The sequence below is a fragment of the Dipodomys merriami genome, unplaced genomic scaffold (assembly GCF_024711535.1).
Source record: "Dipodomys merriami isolate MVZ:Mamm:240054 unplaced genomic scaffold, mDipMer1.0.p SCAF_11, whole genome shotgun sequence".
Lineage (NCBI taxonomy): Eukaryota > Metazoa > Chordata > Mammalia > Rodentia > Heteromyidae > Dipodomys > Dipodomys merriami.
The window spans coordinates 35,781,590-35,802,330 of record NW_027202382.1 but is presented as its reverse complement, the minus strand read 5'-3'; the positions used below and the strand labels follow the sequence as shown (position 1 = coordinate 35,802,330).

General features: G+C 36.8%; 1 protein-coding gene across 4 annotated transcripts in view; it reads right to left on the bottom strand.

The window, feature by feature from the left end:
* Positions 1 to 20,741, bottom strand: part of LOC138820849 (centriolin-like) — an 86,751-nt gene extending 66,010 nt beyond the window's left edge. For 2 of the 4 annotated variants that reach the window (XM_070012763.1, XM_070012796.1), the window contains exons 1-9: positions 20,630 to 20,741; positions 17,489 to 17,739; positions 15,624 to 15,754; positions 13,558 to 13,688; positions 11,188 to 11,329; positions 8,508 to 8,694; positions 4,443 to 4,636; positions 2,746 to 2,802; positions 373 to 492 (exon numbers count right to left, since the gene is read on the bottom strand). In XM_070012763.1, coding sequence (XP_069868864.1) covers positions 373 to 492; positions 2,746 to 2,802; positions 4,443 to 4,636; positions 8,508 to 8,694; positions 11,188 to 11,329; positions 13,558 to 13,688; positions 15,624 to 15,754; positions 17,489 to 17,708 — 1,182 coding nt within the window. In that variant the 5' untranslated portion in view covers positions 17,709 to 17,739; positions 20,630 to 20,741. Of the gene's footprint in view, positions 1 to 372; positions 493 to 2,745; positions 2,803 to 4,442; positions 4,637 to 8,507; positions 8,695 to 11,187; positions 11,330 to 13,557; positions 13,689 to 15,623; positions 15,755 to 17,488; positions 17,740 to 19,973; positions 20,324 to 20,629 lie in introns of those variants that run through there. The other 2 variants (XM_070012774.1, XM_070012785.1) reach the window with 2 other exon arrangements.

The following is a 20,741-nucleotide window of genomic DNA, read 5'->3' as shown; positions in this document are numbered from 1 at the left end:
AACAAATCATATTGGGAGTTATTTACACAATGGTCCTGAAGCACTTGCTTCAAAAGTTCAGATTTAATCAACCCATATTCTCAAGCAAGGTGACTGAAGGTTAAGACATTTGCTTTGGATATGGACATGACTATAGGAAAAAATCTGGAGGCATTCACCTCTTCATGACACTATTCTTATTCCTGAGCCAAGTAATTAGCAGATTTAACCAAAACCCAGTTTACTTTGATGATTCCCTCAGAAGAAAAAAAACGATAATGGTTAGTGGTAAAGTTTCTTGCATGTCCCTACCATATCCTCCCACTTTTCCCTATCCTGCCATTAGTCACCTAGGCATTAATTTTGGATTACTAAAAAATTAAAATAACTTACCTCTGGTGGATAATAATTTAGTGGCTCAAATTTGGCATCAATTTTATAAAAAGCCAGCTCTTGTTCCAGCTCATATTGCTTCTGACATGCTCGTGTTAGTTCCATGGTCTTCTGTTTTAGCTATCGGTCCAACATAATGACATAACATATAGTATCAGCACATTAGGATAAAGTTACAATGATATGGGAAGTTCTTATCATAACCAATAATTTTTCAAAATTCTATAGCAAATAGCACAACACAGAGACGGCTGTATCTTAATCTTATCAAAACTGAACATATCATTTCAGAAGAGATCACACAAAAGATCTTTGTAGTTTATATGCTATTTCAGGATATAATAAAGATTTTTTAAAAGTCATTTAAATTTGTTTTATGTAAACATGAAATAACTTCATATCAACCATTTTCAAGTAATTGGACTACCAAGTTCCTGCTTCCTGATTTCCTCATAAGTAACACTAATTTATTTTACTTTCATTTACATTTTATTTAATTAATGACAGATTCAAATCATGTGGAGAAGTGATATTTTATAATAACTACAGAGGAGTGAAAAGGAGAAAAATAGAATTTGGTTTAAATTATACTATGTTGTTATATTATTGGTGGCTAATGGCAGGTTTTGAGTGTACAGAACATCATCTTTTTTTTGTTTTGTTTTGTTTTTTTTTTTGAGACAGGCTCTCCCTATATACACCAGACTTTCTTTAAATAATGATGCTTCTGAGTTAGCCTCCTGAGTGCTGGGATTAGAGATGCCCCTAACATGCTGGGCTAGAATATCATTACTTGTAATAGCGAGTGAAATGTAAATAAGTTTTTTTTATTAAAAATAAATAAATGGCCAGGCACCGGTGGCTCACGCCTGTAATCCTAGCTACTCAGGAGGCTGAGATCTGAAGATCATGGTTCAAAGCCAGCCTGGGCAGGAAAGTCTGTGAGACTCTTATCTCCAATTACCCACTAGAAAACTGGAAGTGGTACTGTGGCTCAAATGGTAAGAGTGCTCACCTTGAGCTGAAGAGCTCAGAGACAGTGCCAAGAATTCAAGCCTCACAACCAACAAAACAAAAATAATAAATAAATAAACAAATATAAATAAGCTCATCAGATCAAAATATGTAATATTAATTTTTTAAAAAGCAATTCTACTATATAACTTAAACTTAGAAATTTTTGAAGGAGGAGGAGGAGAATGATACAACTGTGTTTTCTAAATTTATAAATAAGGAAATGGAGTCACAGATTAGTGAAATAACTTGTCCAAAAGTTACATATTAGATTTGTAGCAGAACTTAGTAATTTCATTAACTATGTACCATTACTATGAGTGTATTTCAAAGGTCCACTAAGTGATTTTCCAGTACCTAATAATAGAGATAAAAGAACATGCAGGAGTATTTCATTAATATAAAAATGCAAGCTGAAGAGAAGAAAACAAAACACAAACATTTTACAAGACTAGAAAATCAAAGCCGTGCATGACTTTGCTTACAGTCATCTCCTGAGCATCCTTTAAAATGGAAGTAGCACTGATCTGAGTTCTAATGTGCCAGATGTTGTGCTACATGATTTACATATGCTACCTCACTGTATCTTCACAACTGCACTATGAGATGATAAAAGTTGACAGAGAAGCTTAATGACTTGCCCAATTGTGATGCTGGTGGAAGAAGGTAGCGTTCAATTCCAAGTTGCCTATTTGGAAATCTAATACTATCCCATGGGACAGCCTGTTTTTTCATGTTGCCTTCAATGTTCTGCAGTAGGGTTAGTACATTACCCACATTGATATTTTCACTGAATGATCATAGGGATCTGAGTCTCAAGGAAAAGTAACTCACAATCAACAGTACTGATTATGTCAACTTATATTGGGCTTCTTTCCTCAAAGTTCATTGATAATAGAGCCAAACAAAAGGCAAACAAGACTGAAACCAACAGATCAATTAACTAGTTTCTAGAATAAATAGTTTATATATTTCAAAGTATTTTTGTGCTTTTTCATAGCCTTAAGCCTAGCATACAGTAAGTATTAAATAAGTATCTGTTGATGAATGCATAAATGAGAACAAACTGAAAGTCAAATTTATCATTTGGAACTAGATTTCTAGGAAGCTAGTAATAGTATTGGCTGTGGACATCAAGAGATGACTGCATATTTATCAATAGGAAAAATGATACAAATTATTTCCCATACATTCAAATTTGTTCTTATGTACACATCCATTAAAAATAAGTACACACACAAACACATTTCCCAAGGAGACAAGCCATTTTAAAACATAAAGGGTAAACAAGCATATTAATACAAAGTTATCATGCAAGCCACAAAAAACATAGTGTGCAGTTCAACTCTGCAGAACTACCTTTAAAGAAGAATAAAGAATCAGCAGAAAAGGACCTGCAAGAAACCAGCACAAGGGCTAAAAGAAGAAAGAAGCAAACAGGTATTGTCACCTGGAGAGCTCTAGAGAATTAGGCTATAATACTACAGGTTGATTTTGTTGACAACTAACTGTATAGGAAGATATGGTTATTAGTAATTGTTTCTGTCTCTCATGGACACATCACTCTATCACCTTCCATTTACTTAGCTTGATTCATTTTAAATTATTTTCACATTTATCACCTCATTAAATTCTTACAAATCTATAAGGATGGCAGGACAAGCAAATCATTTCGTCTTAAAAATAAAAAAATGAAGGATCGAAATTAAACAACTTGTTTTAGGACAAAGAGCAAGTTCCTATTTGTAGCTTGTGGTTAAGGGACAACTACAGTTTAACTAGCCACCAAAAGACTTACTTCAGTGCTACTTTTTTTTCATAACGGAAATGGTTTAATGCTTGAGCAATTACTTTATAACACTGGAAATCATTGCATAATTATAGATGATAATGTCATTAGATATTTTGTAAAAGATAATGAAAATGTTTTTCAAATGTTAAGCCCTCAGAATACAATCTAAAATTCTGTTTTTAAATTTAATAGTCTTTTGGCTGAATAGAATATAGACAAACACACTGTTAATTTGAAAAATACAAATAATAAACAAAATAAAAAATACATGAATAACATTCAACCTTCCAACAAGTATAAAAGTGGAAAATTAAAACAACAGGACTTCATTTGTTCTATCATATTTGTATGTTCAAAATAACAAAATCTGATTAGAAAAGAAGCCTTCTACTGACTGCTCTTGATCAGTCACCTCAAATTATGCCATCCAGTTTGTATATCTGTTTTGATATTTTTCCTTGTTTCCATCATAAAGTCAAACTATATAAAATTTAGACAACATATACACACACACATATGTACAGGTCAGTCTGAAAGTGTTCTATAATTCCACTTTTCAGAAATGACCACTATTGGGAATTTGGTACAAATGCTGTTGTTTTTCTCAAATGTAATCTCACATATTTTTACATATAGCATTTATACTATATAATCATACTGTTCTACAACTTGCTTTTTTTTCCCACATAGTGGAAGGTGCCAGACCTTCCATGTCAGGATAGATTACCCCATTTCACTAACAACAATTTATTATTCTTCCAGATGGATGTCCACTAAGGGACATTTTAGTTATTTGCAACATTGCTAATATGAACAACGCTGTAATGAGTATTTTGGTATGTGTGTATTTTTATCTTTACACATTCATGCTACAGAATATATTATTGGATATAATCTCTGTACCATACGGTATGACTGTTTAAAATTTGGGTAACTTTGCCATATGGCCTTCTAAAAATGTTTGTCAATGTACATACAGTCTAGCCCACATTTCCAGTTTAAGAATACATTAGATGCAATACATTAGGTGCAATCTGACATCTCCTCACATTGCCAGCACCTCTTGCCGCTTTGTGCTATACCATACACCTTAGTCTCCTGGGCAGTTTTACCACACAGTCAACACAATTGTAAAGCTTTTTGTACATATTTCTGTTAATCCTATCTTTCCTATTCTTTTGTCAGAAGTTGTATTCTTTGAACTCAAGGGCAAAGAATTCTAAAGCTCTAATGTATACAAGCCAAACCTGTAAATTGAACTCACCAATTCATTTTTCATGTTAAGGTCACTTTCTAGCTCTTCACAGTTCTGCTTTTGTAACATAGCCTTTTCTTTCAGTGATTTGTTTAGTTTATCTTGAGCTTTTATTTCCTCAAGGATCTTTGTTTGTTTGCTCTTAAGCTCTTCAGTTTCCATTGTCTTTTTTTCCAGGTCTCTTTCCAGTCTTTCTACCTCTTCTGTAAATAAAAAGGCAAGGTATACTTCTCACAACAATAGTAACGGAGTCTAAGGATAGTGTAAATACAATTCTGCTTATAAAATTATCCCTAGTCTGGGGAAAATAAAAGACCATCTTGAGCTTAATTCAGGTCTATATTAAGAGATAAGAAGGCACTATTATTTGGACAACAATTTAAAAAGACTTTATTTGCACTAAATGTTCAAGATTTTTTTGTCTCAATCTCCCTTATAAAACATAGTATTTATTTACTTATTTAGTCAGTTGTCAGTTTTGAATTCAGGGTAATATTTAGTATATATATAATACTAATCTGGTCCTAGGGCTTGAACCAAGGGTCTGGGTGCTCTCCATGAACTTTTTTGCTCAAAGCTAGCACTCTACTACTTGAACCACAGCTCCACTTCTGGTTTTCTGGTGGTTAAATGGAGGTAAGAGTCTTACGGACTTTCCTGCCTGGGCTGGCTTCAAACCATGATCCTCAGATCTCAGCTTCCTGAGTAGCTAGGATTACAGGCATGAACCACCAGTAGCTGGCAGTATTTTATATTAATTATACTTACAATACTACAAACATGTTTGAAAAACATTACCTCATCTTAAAATCTTCACAGTCTCCCTATTACTATTAGGACAAGTTCTAAAAGCCTTACACAAAAAACCAAAAAGCTCAGTCTCAGTGCCCTTCTTCAGCCTATCTTCAAACATACCTCAATGCAGCTTTCCTGAACTGCCTCTGGCTCTTTAGATCTGATGTCTCTTTTACCTGCAGGCTTTATTTACACTCTTTGCTAGAACTGTCTTCCTCTATCTCCTATTTTATACCTCTATGGATAAACCAAATGAAGTTACCATTTTTAGCTGAACATGGTGGCTCATGCTATAATCTCAACTATTCCAGAAGTGGCAAAAATTAGCAGGAGCATGGCTCCAAGCCAGCCAGGGTAAAAGAGCTAACAAGAGCCCTCTTCTCAACCAAGAAGTAGGCATATTAGCATATGCCTAATCATCCAAGTAAGTGGGAAGCTATAGGTAGGAGGATTATAGTCTGAGGCTGGCACAGGCAAAAGCAAGACTATCTAAAAAATAACCCCAAAGCATTAAAGACTTGAGGTTTGGCTCAATTAGTACAAGCACTTGTCTAACAAGCACAAAGCCTTGAATTCAAACCCTATTATTGCCAAAAACAACAAAAAAAGTGCCGTTTTTACAGATCAACAATGGACTGATGCCAGTTTAAAATGGCTTCAACATACAGGCAACATTACCCTCTAAAATGGTTATTTCATATCTTTCTTTCTCCTGAAACCTCCCATATGACCTCTAGTGTCTTTCTCAGTTGACTTCACACTTCATTAAGAAAATAAGACAACACCAGTGGAAACTCCCTTATTTTCCTACCACCAAGGCAACAAAACTACCCATATCTTCACTTGGATGGAAAACATGGCCTTCCTGCCAGGAGATTATCTCCCTTTTTTCTCTAATCTCATTGTCTTATATTTTATTTTTTAATTATATTTTTGTTATCTCTAGTTGTACAAAGGGGTTATAACTTAATGAATCAATTTATGAGCACAATGTATCTTGACTATTATCATTCCTTGTCTTCTATATATATATATTTTTTTTGATATTTCTTTTTTTTTGGGGGGGGGGGGGTCCGGTCGTGGGGCCTGAACTCGGTCTGGGTGCTGCCTCTCAGCTCTTCAGCTCAAGGCTAGCGCTCTACCACTTGAGCCACAGTGCCACTTCCAGCTTTTTTCCTTTTTGCTTAGGTGGTGCTGAAGAATCGAACCCAGGGCCTCATGTATGCAAGGCAAACACTCTACCACTGAGCCACCTTCCCAGCCCTGTCTTCTATATTTTTAAGAATCAAAAACACCTGAGGCACAATTTATCTTTCTATTCTGCTCATGTCTTTAAAAGTAGCTCTGCAGTTAGCTGAATTTTGTTTCAGCTCATTTCCTGGTCTGGAAGCTATTGGTGAATGTTTAGTTTAGCTTTATCTTTAAAACTTAAAAAAAGCTCATTACAGGAGAAAAATTATTGGAGATTTCAAATCAGACACTCTCCCTCCCATTCTTCAATCCATCTGAATCTAGCATTTGTCTTCATACCTCCTCCCTTAAGAGCATCATCTGACACTGTCAGCATAAAGCCTTTCTCTATGCACATTTTACTGCATGTCTCAGCAGTGATCAGCCTGGGTCACCACTTCCTCTCATGAAATCTTCTTTTGAAAACCACTATTTTCTGGTTTCTTCAACCTTGCTTGCCTACGTTTGTCAATTTCCTTAGCAGGCTGGCTGTCTTCCTCTTCTCACACCTTAAACACATAGACTGAACTAATTTTTTTTTTAAATAAGCAAAAAAGAATAAGACTTTTATTGCCCACTTTTAAATCCTGTAGGGGATTTCCGGTTGGGTGCGACTGAACTAATTTTATACAGCATTCTTAATGAACCTGTGTTTTCACTGTGACCTACCACTTTAAGATTAGGTGAGGAATTTTTCCACTTGTAACATCACTCAGAAGTTTAAGATTTTGGAGCATTTTATTTGTTGAATATTTAATTATTTATTGTTCTTTTAGAAGTGATATACAGCGGGGTTACGTTTACATATATCAGGTAATAAGTACATTTCCTTCCTTTTGCATAGTATCATCTGTTCCCTCATTCTCTCCCATTCCCTCTCTCCCATCTCCATCTACCAGTTACATGGTTCATGTTCAATATCCCGTGTAGCCAGTGGGCTCTGCTGCTGTACTTTTCACCCATTTTCCACTGATTCTATGCCCTTCCCCCAACTTCCCTCAGATGTGTATGTGTTTACATGTGTATATAGGTCAAGAATACAGAGTCATCAGAAAATGAAAGAACAGGTCCTTTGTTTATCTTTGGAGTTTGCTTCAGTATGTATGTATGTATATATATATATATATATGTATGTATGTATATATATATATATATATATATATACATACATATACATATCTATGAGAATATGAGAAAGGAGCTTGGGTATTACAACTTGGTGATTTTCTCCTAAGACTATCCTCTTTTGGTCTTACTGTATGTGTCTAGAATCCTGTATAATTTATTGTATCTCGTGTTTTAAATCTAACTTACACATATCAGAAAGAACATGTGCCATTTGTCTTCTGATAATGGCTTAACTTTGGAGCATTTTAGACTTTAGATTTTTACACTAGGGATGCTCAGTTGTATCTTTAGTCCAGGTTTATCTAAAATACAGATGCATTTCTGACTCTATATGGTTTTCTCACAGGTATTTCTAACTCATTAAGTCCCATACAAAACAGAATTCTTCCATTTTTAGAAGTGATAACATCATCTACCCACTTATATCAGAAGCTTGAGAATTATCTAATCCAACAAAAATGTGGCAGATTCTATCTTCACAAGTGATCTTTTCATTTTCACATCTGCCACCTAAGCACAGATCACTAACTCTTCTACCCTCTATTACTTTAATAGCCACCTAACAGACTCCTTCATCTCCATATTGCTCCATCTCATTTGCCACCCTGCTTCAAAAAAGATCTCCTTAATGTATTAACCAGATTATTTCCCTCAAAGCTGTATGAAAGACACACTTCAGTTCATCAAGAGTTTATTGGTTGAAATTGGATCCCATGAACTTTTTGCCCAGGCTGGGCTAGAACTATGAGCCTGACAATCTTAGCACCCAAGTAGCTAGTATTATAGGTATAAGCCACCAATCTCAGCTTCCATGGAAATTTTAAAGCATTGTGAAGTTCATAATATAATATTTTTCTGAAATAACTTTTGAAAATAAATTCCTTTTCCATATAAGTTTATTTTTTCCAAGTGTATTCTTACCTAAACTGAATCTTTCAAAAGCCTCTTGTCTATCCTGAGAGGTTACTGGCTGACCTTCCAAACTCTCCAGTGAACGAAGGTGAAAGGTTGTAAACTGGATGTAATGAGGAAGGGTCACAACTGGATTTTCGTCTAAGATCAGAGAAGTCAAATCTTGAAGTGTTTTCAACTTACTTATATCCTGGAGCTGAAATGATATAACAGTAGTATTGGAATCATTTACTGCAAGCATCCCAAATGTAACTGAAGAAGGCAATAAATCAAGGAAGTCACTCTAAAAATGGCAAGAAATCTATTCATGAAGCCCCTTATCCAAAAGTAATGGTGTTAGGAAAGGCACAGGAAGAGAGCACAGAGTATATAGTGTACCAGGACAGTACTGGGTTTTTTATATTAACCACTTATATATACACATATATATACACATATATGTATATAGCTATATATACATATATAACTATATATACATATAATTTAAATATCATTTAAATTTTATAGGTGAAGAAACAGGTATTAAGAATTAAGTGACTTGACTATATAAAGCTCAGAGCTTTAAAAAAGTGAATCAAACAGGATCTGAATTCAAGTCTATGTAACTCTAACCCTATTGTCTGTTTATTATATTAATCAAACAAACTGGAAATAAATAACTATAAAAATATTTTGGTAAATTTTCAGATAATTGAATTACAATTGATAGTTGAAAGACACAAGGCTATATAGAAATGCCCATAATTTTTTCTTTTGCTGTGCTATGGATCAAACCCAGGGCCTTACGTTCTCCTAACCCACACTACCCAACCCTATATATACATTCTTTGAAGATTCTTATGTTTACCCAGAGGGATTTAAGGTTGACAAAGACCATGCCAAAGAGCTGAGCCAAATACATATTTTCTCCCACGAATATACTTCATTCTTACTAATACCAATGTCAAAATAATAAACTGGGGTGAGAATATATCATGTAAAATTAGTAATAAGTATTAACTGAATGATTTTCCTATTACTGTACTGATACTGGGTTCTACCTAAGAAGCAACTATGCTGTAAAATATTTGTGGCATATTTTAGATTTATGGCTACTGCTTCCCATCATCCTGTAAACTTCATGAGATCCAAAGTGATTCTGTCCAACATGGTGTGGGACCTCAGCTCGGAGGCTCTTAGGATTTGGTGGTTATATGGTTGAGTCTCCTTATCACATCTTTATAAAGATGAAGTTAAAAAACCATAGATTGTTGATAACACAGCATTAGTGTTGCTTATTATTATTATTATTAGTAGTAGTAGTAGTAGTAGTATTGGTCTCCACAGCTGAAAGCTTAAGAACACAGCCTTAACAGCTTTAGAATTATTTAATGATCGCAAAGCCCAGCACCAGTGGCTCATGCCTGTAATCCTAGCTACTCTGGAGGCTGAGATCTGAGGATCATGGTTCAAAGCCAGCTGGGGCAGAAAAGTCCATGAGACTCTAGAAAACTGGAAGTGGTGCTGTGGCTCAAGCGGTAGAGTGCTTGACTTGAACTGAACAGTGCAGAGACAGCGCCCAAGCCCAGAGTTCAAGCCCCACAACCAACCAAAAAAAAAAAAAAAAAAAGAATTATTTAATGATCGCAAGTTTTTTCACATCTATCTTTATCTGATCCCCATGATGCTCCTGCATAGTAGGCAGTACAAGAATTATTTTCTCCAACTTAAACAAGGACTTAAAAGGACATTTAAGTCTACAGAAGGAAAATCTGGGCCCATAGTTGAAGTTACATCTTCTATTTTCTATGACCAATGTTCTTTAAATTTTATCATAGTTTTCCCAATTTTAATATACATTTAAGTAATGTTTTTTTCACTTAGAAAGTGTTTACTGAGGGCTGGGTAGGTGGCTCAGTGGTAGAGTGCTTGCCTTGTATGCCTGAGGCCCTGGGTTCAATTCCTCAGCACCACATAAGCAAAAAGAATAAAGCCAGAAGTGGCGCTGTGGCTCAAGTGGTAGAGCGCTAGCCTTGAGCTAAAGAGCTGAGGGACAGCGCCCAGTTCAGGCCCCACGACCGGACCCAAAAAAAAAAAAAAGAAAAAGAAAAAGAAAAAAGAAAGTGTTTACTGAAAACCAAGCTGTGAACACTGAAAGAAAATAATAAATTATACTCCAGAGGAAATAAGTACATCTTTATCCAATTAATAAACTACGCTAATCAAGTTATTCTATAACAAACTAGTGATCAATATCTAATGAAGCCTACCACTACAATTAAGATTAATCCCTAAATTAAGAAACTTTATTATAAGATAGTATTGTAGAATACAGTAGTTTAGATTCTGGTACAAGCTGTAACTTTGGATAAAGAACTTGCCCTCTTTGAGACTACTTGTAAAATAAGAATAAGGCTGTACTAACTCAACTGGTAGTATTACAAAATAATTATCACTGTGTCTCCATAACAAGATTGCTATGGAGTACAAGTGATCAATGTGAAAACACTATGAGATCAATTCTTACCACTAAACCTATGCAAAATTAGAACTGCCTGTTTTCAATTACTTTAGAGAATACTACGTCCTATGTGAATTTGGTGTTCAGACATGGCTTAAGAGTGTTAAAAAGAAATTCAATTTTGTAAAAGAAACTTTTTTTACAAGTCCAAAAATTTGAAAAAAAATTCTTCCTATTTTAACAACTTACCGATGATATCTTGTTGCCTTTCAGATTAAGCACTTGCAAAGATTTCAACTTCTTCCCAAACCATACTGGTATATATTCAATTTCATTTCCTGCAAGGTTTAGCTTTTGCAGATTACACATATGTTGTATTCCTTCAATTTTGCTGGAAATCAAAGGGCAAAACTAAACTTATACTAAGTGCAATGATAATCCTATTGAAATTTTAGAATAAGCAGCTTTGAGTACATGTGAAGTTATTTTCCAGTTTTAATTTATTAACTCTTTCCACAAATGAGAATAAAGTGGCTAAAATTAAATTCATTAAAGCAGCTGAACCACTCACCTTTTATTACTGTACCCAGCAATACTACCTACCCCTCTCCCTCTCACATGTTAAGACCCTATCAAACAGGAAAAAAAGAGGAAGACTAGGGCCCTCTCATTGACTACTGTGATGACTATGAGTAGAGAGGGAATCAGGAGAGATCTAGAAACCCAACAGCACTCACTTCTGTGCGTACCATCTTGCCCAAGAGAAGTCCCTAATTACTACATTGTCACCACAAAATGATAGGCTGCACCAGGAAATAGAAGCCCCTAAAATAACAGTATGTTATAAACACAGTTGTTTTAATCATAGTATTTGAATAAAACATTTATTACCGATGTTGATAATTTTTTTTGGGGGGGGGTCCAGTCGTGGGGCCTGAACTCTGGGCCTGGGCACTGTCCGTCAGCTCTTCAGCTCAAGGCTAGCGCTCTACCGCTTGAGACACAGCGCCACTTCTGGCTTTTTTCTTTTTGCTTCTGTGGTACTGAGCAATCAAACCCAGGGCCTCAGGCATGCAAGGCAAGTGCTCTACCACTGAGCCACCTTCCCAGCCCCGCATGTTGATAAATTTTTATTGATAAAAATTTTCCCAAATTGTTTGCAAATAAATTGTTGGTTTTAATCTTTTGGTCAATTTTCTATACTGGACAAATATTTTTTAAAATTCTCTATCACCATTCTTATTTTGCTGAAATTATTTTCATGAGGTTCAATTCTATTTATATTGATTTTATCAGTTTTTTTCCATTTCTTTTCTTTTTTTGGGGGTCCAGTCATGGGGCCTGAACTCTGGGCCTGGGCGCTGTCCCTCAGCTCTTCAGCTCAAGGCTAGCGCTCTACCACTTAAGCCACAGTGCCACTTCCAGCTTTTTTCTTTTTGCTTATGTGGTGCTGAGGAATCAAACCCAGGGCCTCATGCATGCAAGGCAAGCACTCTACCACGGAGCTACCTTCCCAGCACTTCTTTCTTTTCTTTACTACCAGTTCTGGGGCTTGACCTCTGGACTTAGGTGCTGTCCCTGAGCATCATTTTGCTCAAGGAAAGCCTTTTGCCCTACCACTTGAGCCATAGACCACTTCTAGCTTTTTCTGTGATTAATTGGAGATAACACTCTCATGAACTTTCCTGCCTGAGATGATTTGGAACCATGATCCTCAGATCTCAGCCTCATGAGTAGCTAGGATACAGGCATGAGCCACTAGCACCTGGTTCCATTTCTTAGAACTGCCACTATTACTTGTTTTGATTTGTTGTCTATTATATTTAAAGAAGTCTAACGGGGTAAAATTGTTAAAGATTTTCAAAATTTGGCTCGCACATTATTTTGTGCAGAACAAGCTTTCTATATGTAATTTTAGCCAATTCCAGGTTTTTTCACATTTATTTCTCACAGTAATATGTACTTTAATAAGAAAAAAGATTTGAAAGTTTTTCTTATAGCAATGAACAAAGAATATCAGGATAAATACACAGGGTCAAATGATTTGGAATATTTTAAAGATCAAAATGGCAGGGTTAAAGTATTCTTTTCATGCCAACGTTCTTTTTTTTTTTTTTTTTTTTTTTTGGTCAGTCGTGGGCCAGAACTCAGGGCTTGAGCGCTGTCCCTTGGCTCTTCAGCTCAAGGCTAGCACCTTACCACTTGAGCCACAGCACCACTTCCAACTTTTTTCTGCTTATGTGGTGCTGAGGAATTGAACCCAGGGCCTCATGTATGCAAGGCAAGCACTCTACCACTGAGCCACCTTTCCAGCCCATGCCAACATTCTTTATGTAATAAAAGCAGTGTAAGGATAACATTTGTGAAAAGCCCATGATAAAAACTGAATTAAGATAAAATTTGCCACTCAAAAACAAATGTATGTGCTTCCTTGTTTATGCTAGGTAAGATATTATTCTGAACTTAATAAATACATAAATATAAAGACCATTTTATACAAAGGGTTAGAATATCAATAAATAAGAATCAAAATACTTGCTATATCAAAAGATTCATTCAGTAATGGATAGCATTAATCTAAGATTGCAATGCTACCTAACTAAAGAGGGAGATACTCACCTGATTTTGTTATATGATAAATTTAGTTCACGTAATTTTAATAGCTTGTCCATCTTCTCAATCTTCTCCACTAGATTATAGCTGAGATTAAGTACTTCAAGTTTAACGCATTTTTCCAAATTTTCAATGTACTAATTGGAAACAAATGAATACTTTACAGGATACATGCTCTAACAAAAACATTCAGTATATAAAACTTATTTGATTAGTCATCATAAAACACTAAATTCTTACTGTTCTACATAGTCCTTGGTACAACTTCCCTTGACTGTAAGTAGCAACTGTCCTCTAGTTGTCAAACTTCCCTTTTAATGTTTCCTATGTAATAAGGGGCTTAAACTGTCCAACTCCCAACTCCTTCTCTCTCTTCACGTCTTTCCTTCTTCTCTTCCTTTCTCCTATCTCCTTAAAAAAAAACTTGGTACTATACTACTAAATTAAGTGTTATCCTTTCCCATTCCCCAAAACCTTGCATATACTGCATAGTCAACCTCCTTCTTTCTTCTGGTTTTTGCCTCAGGCTTAAAAGAAGTCATTTTACAGTAGATACACATTACACACTGCACACAAAGTATGATACCAGGCAACAGAGCATAGTACTGAACTAATTTTTTTTTTAAGTCCTGGAGCTTGACTTCAGGCCTAGGGGCTGTCATTTAGCTTTTTCCACTCAAGACTGACATTCTTCCAATTTGAGCCATAGGTCTAGATCTCAGCTTCCTGAGTAGCTAATATTACAGGAAACAGCCATCAGTGCCCAGGTTGTGAACTGATTTTTATCTACTGCATAGAGCTCCTAATTACTATGCTCACATTTCTTTTATAGAGAGTAGACTGCATTTCATTGAACCTGTTTTCCCATCAAGACCTATCACTTTCTTATTTTGTAAGATTATCTCATTATCTCCTTTACTTGCCACCATTCAGTCCTTCTGCCTTCCATTTACTGATACAAGATTTTTTTTCTTTTCTCCATTCACTGCTAAGATTAAAAAAAAGTTTCTAATATTCTTTCCTAATGCTTTTTTTTTTTCATTCCTAACACTTTTTTTTCTTCTTTTCTTTTCTTTTCTTTTTTTTTTTGTCGGTCCTGGTGCTTAAACTCTGGGACTGGGCATTGTCCCTCAGCTCTTCAGCTCAAGGCTAGCACTCTACCACTTGAGCCACGGCACCACTTCCAGTTTTCTAGTGGTTTATTGGAGATAAGAGTCTCACGGACTTTGCTATCCAGGCTGGCTTTGAACCATGATCCCCAGATCTAAGTCTCCTGAGTAGCTAGGATTACAGGCATGTGCCACCACCACCCCGGCTTCCTACCTAACACTTTTAAAGCACTATTTTTATTGTTGTTTGGTTTGGTTTCACTTGGTTCTTTGCCTTTTTGAAATAATTTTTGAAGTAACATGGTAGAATCTAAATTCCATTTTTTCTAATTAAAAAATTAAGTTGTCATGGGGTGCCAGTGGCTCATGCCTGTAATCCTAGCTACTTAGGAGGCTGAGATCTGAGGATCACGGGTTCAAAGCCAGGCCAGCAGGAAAGTCTGTGAGACTCTTTTCTCCAATAAACCACTCCAAAAGGGGAAGTGGCACTGAGGCTCAAGAGGTAGAGTACTCACCTTGAGCTGAAGAGCTGGGGGACAGTGCCCAGGCCCAGAGTTCAAGCCTCACGACCAACCGAAAAATAAAACATTAACTTGTCTATTATAATATATTCATGTTTTCTATTTTTAAGAACAAAGTAGTAAACAACTCTATAGTAAGGATATCTATAGTAGCAAACTTCTGTAGAAGGCCAAATGATAAGTACTTTTAGCTTTCCAGTTAGGTCTTTTATTATATTGCAAAAATAACTATAGACAATATGTGAGCAAATTAGAGAGGCAATGAAACTTAATAAAAGAGGACAGTTTGCTGGCTGCAAGTTGCTGTTTGCCAATACCTTTTATAGAGAAAGGGAAGACAATGTATAGAATATTGAGTAATACGCATTGATAATTTTTTGGCAGGTTTTAAGGTGCAAGAAAATGAAGTGGTGTCTATATTTAGAAATGGTTGGTAACTTACCCTAAATTTCTTGCCACCATCCTTAGAAAGTGAAAGATTCAAAGATTTTACCAACGCCAAATTGTCCTGTTTAGTGAGTTTTTTAATGAGTGCCTCTGTAATATATCGGACTCCTACATAAGACTCAGATCCTGAAATTACAGAAACAAGTCATTATCAGTAAAGGGACACAAAAATATTCCACAAATTAAATCAGCTATGTAAGAAGAGAAATTTTAATCCATGCAAATCTAAATAATAAACTAGTTCTAAGCATAACGAGTAATAATATTGTAATCTACATTATTTCTTCTCTTTTTTTGTTGGTAGTTTTGGAGTTTAAACTCATGGTCTTGCACTTGCTAGACAGGCACTTTGCCACTGAGTCACACCTCTAGCCCATTTTATATCATTTCTTAAAAATAATAGTAATTGCTGTACAATATATATGTTGGCTATTCACCAAAATCTGTTACATGTTTCTTTTTTTTTTTTCTGGCTCACCTGCAGTTTTTTTAAAAATTTCTTTATTGAGATTAAGTGTTTACATAAATTGCACAATATTGTGGGATAGTGATACTTAGCTAAAGTCACACATTTTAACCATCACAATAAATGTTTCACTTTTAAACTGTTTAATCTATATAGTAACCTTTTTGATAGAAATTATTAACTTCTCATTTATTACGAAATTATTTGTTCAAGATCTTGCAACCAGTGAGGTGAAATCCAGGATTTAAACCAAAACAGAAGAGACCAAATTCAAGTTTGTTTCTAGGTAATATTTTCAAGTTATTATTTCCAGTATTATTTAGGTTTTTTGTTTTTGTTTTTGCTTGGTTTTTTTTGTGCTAGTCCTAGAACTTGACAGGGCCTAGGTGCTGTCCCTGAGCTTTTTTGCTCAAGGCTAACACTCTGCCATTTGAACCACAGCTCCATTTCTGGCTTTTTGTTGGTTAGCTTTCCTGCGTGGGCTGTTTTCAAACTGTAAGCCTCATATCTCAGCCTCCCAAGTAGCTAGAATCTCAAGCATGAGCCACTGATGATAGCTAGTTGTGTATTTTTAATGCCTGTCTAAAGTTTAGAAACACTGAAATTCTTTAAAATCCTATTAAATTTTTACAGAAAAAGCATCTAAATTTATTCTTTTTTTAACAAAACATTCTTTATGAAGACAATAATATTGATAATAGAACATCTTATATAGCACTCCTAGATAGCACTCGTAGATACTGCTATCAAACATTGTTTAAGGCATATTACATTTTATACAAGTAACTATAAAAACGAAAATTTTCTCTTCACACTAACTTTATGAATCAGAAAAAAATTAATCTTGAGCATAGTTCCAGGTTGTAGAATAAAGGTTTCCTATGATGGTTTTCAAGCAGAGGCATTTTTGAACACAGACTTCCAAACAGAATACTTTAAAGAAAAACAGTAAAAATGCTGGTGGTACATAGACATGTTTTCTTAAGTAGAAATCAGTTCACTACTAAACCAACACTTGGTTTAAGAATAAGCAGACTGGCATAGCCCAAGTGTGACTACTATTTCATAATGGAACTTTTACAGAGGGCACTTTACTCTGACGTTAAGTGTACAACTCCCTAATCAAGATGACAAATTTAACTTAGGAGCTTTAAAGCCCTCTCTTTGCACAGGAAATACAACTTCCTCTTTCTAAAAACTCCTCTCCCCTAATCCTTTCAGACACTATAACCTTCCCTCAAAAACCTTAGTTTTTCTCATTGTCCTTACACACTTCTATCAATAAAAACAAGTCCAAGTTCAGGACAGGTTTTACATTTGGATCAAAAATACAATCTAGTATTCTCTATCTGTACTTACACAAGTGGTCAAATTCTTTATATTGAAAGTGATACCTTTATGATCTTGGCAGTCCGATAGCACACTGTTTTCACCTAAAAATTCGACTTCCTCATACCACTTCTCTCCAGAATGAACAGGCAAAGTCTCAGACCCGATTAAAGGTGAAAGTGACCTGGATCTCATACTGGACAGAAGAGATGATGGAGCAGGAGGAGACTGAGAGGATGGTGGCTTCTTTGCTTTGGTGTGTCTTTTCTGAGGACCTTTCTTCATTGTAAAAGTAGAGTCAGGTAACCATCAAAATCTGGAAGAGTTTTCAATATATTCAATAACTTAATTTTTCTACAGCTGTCAAAATTATTATCTCTAGAGCTGTTAAGACTAAAGCTATAACCTCAGAATCTATAAATATTCCAAACTGATGGAGCAGATACTATTTCAAATATTGCTGATCATTTATTATGGAGCAAAGACCTCCATGAACTGTAGTATGAACTCATGTTCCAAGAAGTGTCTCTTGACATGTCTTTTGAGTTTATGGGACTGAACTAGTCACCAAGTCTTGTCTACATACATAAAGGGTCCAGGCTCAACTGGAAATAATGGTAACCAGAAGTCTTTAACATTGATGGGATCTTTTTCCTTCCATGCCTGTGGCTCCTGACACCACATTCTCTCAGTGCCCACTTGCCTCACTAGCCATGCCATGGATACCTTTGCCGGCTAGTTTTCCTCTATTTAGTCTTAATTCAAATGTCAGTACTCCTCAAAATTTTCTTCTAATTCCTCTTTAATCTCATTTTGTTCAATATAAACACAACCATGACTCCCAATGCTGGTACTTATGTTTGATCTGACCTGTCTCTGAGATCTTTCCAACTGGTTGATATTTCATTGGCATCATATGCACAACATTTTAATCTCAATACAAACAATTTACCATTTGGATTCTTCCCTCAGTCTCTCCTTACCTGTTCCCCCTGCAACATTCTAACCAATGTTCATGGAAACAAGCCAGAAACCTGGAAGTCACTCTTAACACCTCTCTCTTCCTTATTTACACACTCAATCATAAATCCTAAATATCTCTATTTCTGTTGATCTCTAGTCTTGTCTACTCCATTTTGGTCTAATTACTAAAAGCTTCTAATTTATCTGTCTATAAACTCTCATATCTTCCCCTTTCATCACTACATGATAGACAGAGAGCCAGAATGATCTGTTTAATAAGTAGGATATACTATTGGAGAGATACTTCAGTCAACAGAACTTTGGGATTTACAATGTTCGAGAATGGCTGATAATATGTCAAAGACTACAGTCTTGAGGTTGTAAATCTTAAATAGCAATTTAAAAAGTGGAAATGTAGTTTAGGATATACAAAGACCAAGCAATGACAATGAGAAGATAGTTGAGAATGAATGAAGAAACAAGAGAGACAGAAAACAAGCATAAGAGCTGGAGATACATTTTAAAGACCCCAAAGATGGTCTACAGAGCAACTAGAAAGCACAGGAATACTGTGATAATCCAAATCCTTCACATAACCTGTCAATAAAATTCTAGATACCCACAGACCCAAATAACCTGATCTAAAAGCCCCACTCATCACAGACAGTAAGGGGACAAATTCTACCTCTATCTAACCTTTCCTAATTCCTAGTTTTCTATCTTCCTCTCTGATCTTCAATGTGGCAGATCTTGATACCCCCAAATCTTCCATCTCTCCTTCCTGACCACCTCTGTATACCTTCATATCCCCTACCACACTTCCTTTATAGTCTTTAATCACATCTCAGTACTTTCCTTGATTTTTCATTCCATAACCTTTGCTTATTTAAAAACCCTTACCTTTAATTTTCTGTAGTCTTGTCTTCAAACCCATTCCCATATCTCTTAAATTTATCTAACCAACACATTCCAACTAAAGCCATCTCATCTTTCTGTGCTGACTACTTGGGCCTCTTTCCCCACCTTCTCTCATTCTGATTGCCAAGTTTCCAGTTTTGGTCCCAGTTCCCTTATACCATAGTAGTCACTCCCATTTCTCTGATTCTTCCTAGTACCCCCTTCCCATAACCTCTGTATCGGCACTGTTTCCCAAATTGCTTCCTCTCAGCAAATATTCTGATATCCTGATCTATTTCAACACACTGACCCACGCACTACTCAGTCACCCATTCCTTTTCATCCCAACTACACTGTCTACCTAATTACCTTTCCACAGCAACACACGAGTCCATATGTCCTCTATCAATTCCGAATTCACTCTCCCATCTCACTCACTGTACTAAGATTCCCCACATCCAAGCTTTTCATTAATGTATCTAATTTTATTGAGCAACTTTTATGTGTGAAGACTTGTGTTAGACTCTTAAGAATACAGGGTTTCTACAGTCAAGAGTTACAGGAGTATATCTCCCTATTCAACATGTTCCCTGAGCTAAGTGGGAGGGGTCTCTTCTATTAAACAATTTTACTCTTGGAATTAAATGTTTGCAAAAGTACCAAGTCTTTTTCTTCTAGATTATAACTTACCAGAGATCAAGCTGTCTGTTAGAGAACGGAGCTTGAACACTCAGCGCTCTCTCTTAGCTTTTGAGCCACACCTCCAGTTCCCACGCTGCCCAAAGTTCAATCCTCACAGACACACCATACAAGAGCAGAATCCCATACGAGTGGCGGTGTATCGTCAGCAAGCAAGGCCTCGGATTCTGAGTTCAAGTTCTATTTTGTCATCCGCGGTGAGACGTGAGACGCCCTACTTCACTTTTTCCGTGTTCCGTGCAATCGCTTTTTAAACGCTCTGCGCACCTCCCTCCCGTCCTCTTTCTCGGTGCCGCTCTCCCCCTGGGTACCACTCCCGGGATGCCCCGCGCATCGTTATCCCTGTCACTCATTCACCTGACACCCGCCCCCGCCCCCGGCCCACACGCCTCCGCCCGGCGCGCTCCCCCACCCCCGACCCCTGTCAATCTCCACGCCACGCCTCGGGAAGCCGGGAGCGGTCCCCCGGCCTCTCCGTCCGTCGGGTGCAGACCTGTCCCCGGCGCCCCCGCCGGCCCGGCCCGACCCGCCCCGCCGCCCAGTCCCCACCCCGCCCCATCAGGCCTGCCCGCCTTCGCCGCGCACGCCCCCGCCCCGCAACCCGGTCCCGACACCCGACGACAGGCTCGCCCGGGCCCGGCACTCACCGCCCGAGGACCGAACAGGGAAACCCCGCGGAACACAGCGACGGGACGCGGAGGTGCGCAAGCGCTTCGCCTCATCTCCTCAGGCACCGCGGCGGCGCAGCGGCCATTTTGT